The sequence below is a fragment of the Ostrinia furnacalis genome, unplaced genomic scaffold (genome assembly GCF_004193835.3).
Source record: "Ostrinia furnacalis isolate ACB-3 unplaced genomic scaffold, ASM419383v2 OfSCF0751, whole genome shotgun sequence".
Lineage (NCBI taxonomy): Eukaryota > Metazoa > Arthropoda > Insecta > Lepidoptera > Crambidae > Ostrinia > Ostrinia furnacalis.
In genome coordinates this window covers 37,763-40,895 of record NW_021130990.1, presented here as the reverse complement: position 1 = coordinate 40,895, position 3,133 = coordinate 37,763, and the positions used below count along the sequence as shown (strand labels likewise).

Genomic DNA, 3,133 nt, shown 5'->3' with positions numbered 1-3,133 from the left:
GACTATTAATAATACGCAATCGTGCCTATCTTACGGCACTATATTTATTTGCAACACCGCGCAAGTATGCTTATTATTAACAAAAAAAATAACTCACACTGGTCCTGCCCCATCCAGCAGCTCTAGCCTGCACATTGCCCGGAACGAAATCAAAGCTCAGCGATATCGGTCTGACGAGGTTGTTGAACACAATGTTAGAGGCCGTAAACAGCATTCCGATGTCGTTCTTGATGGTACCGCTGACGTAGTGCTGGTGGGTCGCATTGCCGGATAGACTGAGCGTCTGCCCGCCTTGGTTCCAGCGGTTGGTACCTACGGTGACGCGGAGAGAGCTGGAAGCGAGAAAATTGGCATTTAAATGTTTATTTATTTATTTATTTACATACACACAAATTTACTATTGTTACAGGCTAACCCAATATAATAGTAGTGCCAATCTTTTACCATAATTCAAATAATAATAATTAATTAATTAATTAATTATATGTTGAGGTGTTAAAGGTTCTAATTTATAAATGTGTTTGGAGTTTAGTAGTAGAAGAAAATTATGTTATTTATATAGCAATCGGCATGAGCGGCATCTTCACACATTTTGTTTTGCAGTTGAGAAACTGATCTTAATATGCCATGCCACTTAAGTGTTTCTTACTAATAATATTTTAATTAAGAAATAATTAGGGGAGCGGGCGCCTCTTGGGCCTGGAAAAGTATTTATTTATTTGCATTTTCTCTTTAATTTATTTACACTTTTTCGCTGTCAAAATTTATTTATTTGGTAATAATAGCACACAGCACAATAACCACCAAGGTTATAATGTAGTAAGACTTTTTGTATTCTATTCTAACCTGCTAAGAGACCCGAAGCTGAAGAATGCAGCGATGCAGTGAGCAGCGGTCAACACAGTTCTCTGGGAAAGCACAGACCCTCCACACTGGAAACTTCTAAGTATGGTTCCAGAGGTGAGAGCCACCATATGGGGGTGGGCCCCGTTAGCGGCCTCCGTGCCCCCCACGATGCGAGCGTCGGAGGAGTCGTCGAAATCTTCTTGGTCGAAGAATATCGACATATCGTCATACTCGGGCGGCGTTGGGATGGCTAAGGATTTATTTTTGATGCCATTTAAAAAAGAAAACAAAAAAAAATCAATTTAAGTTCTTTACTAATTTACGCTGCCTTTTGATATGAATCTTTATGGCACATTTTATTATGCTTTTTTAACGAACGTTTTTTTTCCGTACTCAAGTTAACAAGGGATTAAATATTGCAAAGCTCTTTTATCACGTTTGTAGTGTTTAATTTAATTAAATTCTAGTGACTTTTATACTTACCCAAGCATCCCAACACGATGGTGATAAAAATTATTCCAGACCTGAAAGCCATTTTGGAAGCCCGAGTGTGAATAAAATTGACCAAATAATAGAAAAGATTTCTATATTTATATCCCGTTGGTATCAATCTAAAGGCGAAATCAATCAATTAGATAATACATTGAAGATTAATGATATAATAGCACTTTGTGTACCTAATTTGAAACAGATTCATTAGTTTTTAAAACGTGTAAAAACCACCACTTACGTAGCGGATTAAAATATTTATCAATAAAAATGTAACGCGTATATTTGTTTTTCATATAAAATATTAATGATAATTATGATAAAGTTACTCTCCAAATAGTAATTACATTAAAATAGAAATTAACACAATAGATTTTAATAACACGAAGAAACTGTTATATAATTATTCTTAAGATGATAATGATAAAATAAAAACTCACCCATACATTCCAATTATTCAAGGAGTAGGATAACAATATTTTGTCATATTGAAGGGGAACATGTTGGACGAGCGATTCATTTGCCCCAAAGTGGACGCGTTTTCTGTCCTTACATTGGAATCACTGGCATAAACAAGTGTAAGAAACCTTTCTATGATTGTTTTAATGAAAGCCGAGTGCAGTTAGTGTATTTCAAAAGTACGCAAAAATATCGGCTAGATCTAATCTTAACATAACGGAGACCCTCCCATAGTCTATGAAGAGGAGCATATATTAGCTCAGATGGTGTTTCGTGTCAGTTCTATTGAGATTCGTCATAATAGAATACGAATATTTGAAGTAAACCCTTTTTGAGTAATGTATAAATTCGTTTCGACTACAATTTTCGAAACAATGTCATCGTTTATGAACTTGATAAAGATCTGAAATAGCTCCTCCAGGTCAGTTATTTCTGAGGGCAGTTCCGAATCCCCTAAAAAGCAATGCCATCTTCGTCCCATGGTAAATTTCTTTTTTTCCAAATCATCTACGTGACACGCACGGCTACGTGATCAGCAATTCCTGGAATACCTGAACTTGATTGCGATGAAGTACCCGCCAGAGGTTCCGCCATGGAAATACCATCTAATATGTGCTCCTCTTCATAGACTATGGGAGAGTCTTCGTTATGTTCCAAGGGTACATTATGATCTATGGACTCCTCATTCAGATCATGCAATAAATCCCGTAATAATCGTGTTATCACCATCTACATTTTCATCATCTTCTGAGACTGCACCATCATTTAATGCAGCAAGAGCTGCCTCAATTTCCTTTTCAGATAGCGAGCCAAATATGCTGAAAAGAAAAGCCAAATAAGCAAACCATAGAACATTTTTATGGCATACAAACGCATGGTGTAGACATTTGGCTACATACTGTTATTTTTCAAAAATATACTTTTTTTTCGTACTAAGATTTTTTTTATTATTTTTCCCCCTATCTGTGACTAAAAACCTAATTGGAATATTTTTTTCATAACTAAATAAAAAATCATGCATTTAAGGGTTAAACAAATATCAGTGAGTACTTAAGTATGTACACAAACCCAGGGTGGAAAATCCGTATGTACAGTCAGCGTCTAGTTCGTGACATCTAAAGTGGGCAAAAAGTTGACGAAACATCTGTATCCCCATGAACGCCTTCCAAAAGGACCGGCCTCTGCGCCGTGCTTATCCACAGGATAGATACAAATAATAATAATAATAATAAATATCCTTGTGCATTTTACACTACAACCTTATTCCAATTGTAACAAAGACGTGTTGCGAACTTTTTGGTCACATTGGATGTCACGAACTAATTTACGCTGACTGTAC

The 3,133-nt window shown here is 36.1% G+C and overlaps 1 protein-coding gene across 1 annotated transcript; it reads right to left on the bottom strand.

The window, feature by feature from the left end:
* Positions 1 to 13: 13 nt before the first annotated feature.
* On the bottom strand, positions 14 to 1,561 carry LOC114349943 (trypsin delta-like). Its single transcript, XM_028300542.1, has 3 exons — positions 1,330 to 1,561; positions 847 to 1,096; positions 14 to 332 (listed from the first exon to the last, which is right to left on the bottom strand). Exons 1-3 carry the CDS (start codon positions 1,379 to 1,381, stop codon positions 77 to 79), a joined length of 558 nt encoding a protein of 185 aa, XP_028156343.1. The 5' UTR covers positions 1,382 to 1,561; the 3' UTR covers positions 14 to 76.
* Positions 1,562 to 3,133: the final 1,572 nt, after the last annotated feature.

What these genes read in the sequence shown, in the direction of transcription:
- LOC114349943 (XM_028300542.1), bottom strand. Translation starts at nt 1,381, where the DNA reads ATGGCTTTCAGGTCTGGAATAATTTTTATCACCATCGTGTTGGGATGC. An exon ending in CATCGTGTTGGGATGCTTGG is followed by an intron (nt 1,097 to 1,329) that starts GTAAGTATAAAA and finishes ATAAATCCTTAG; the next exon opens with CCATCCCAACGCCGCCCGAG. An exon ending in AGCTTCGGGTCTCTTAGCAG is followed by an intron (nt 333 to 846) that starts GTTAGAATAGAA and finishes TCTCGCTTCCAG; the next exon opens with CTCTCTCCGCGTCACCGTAG.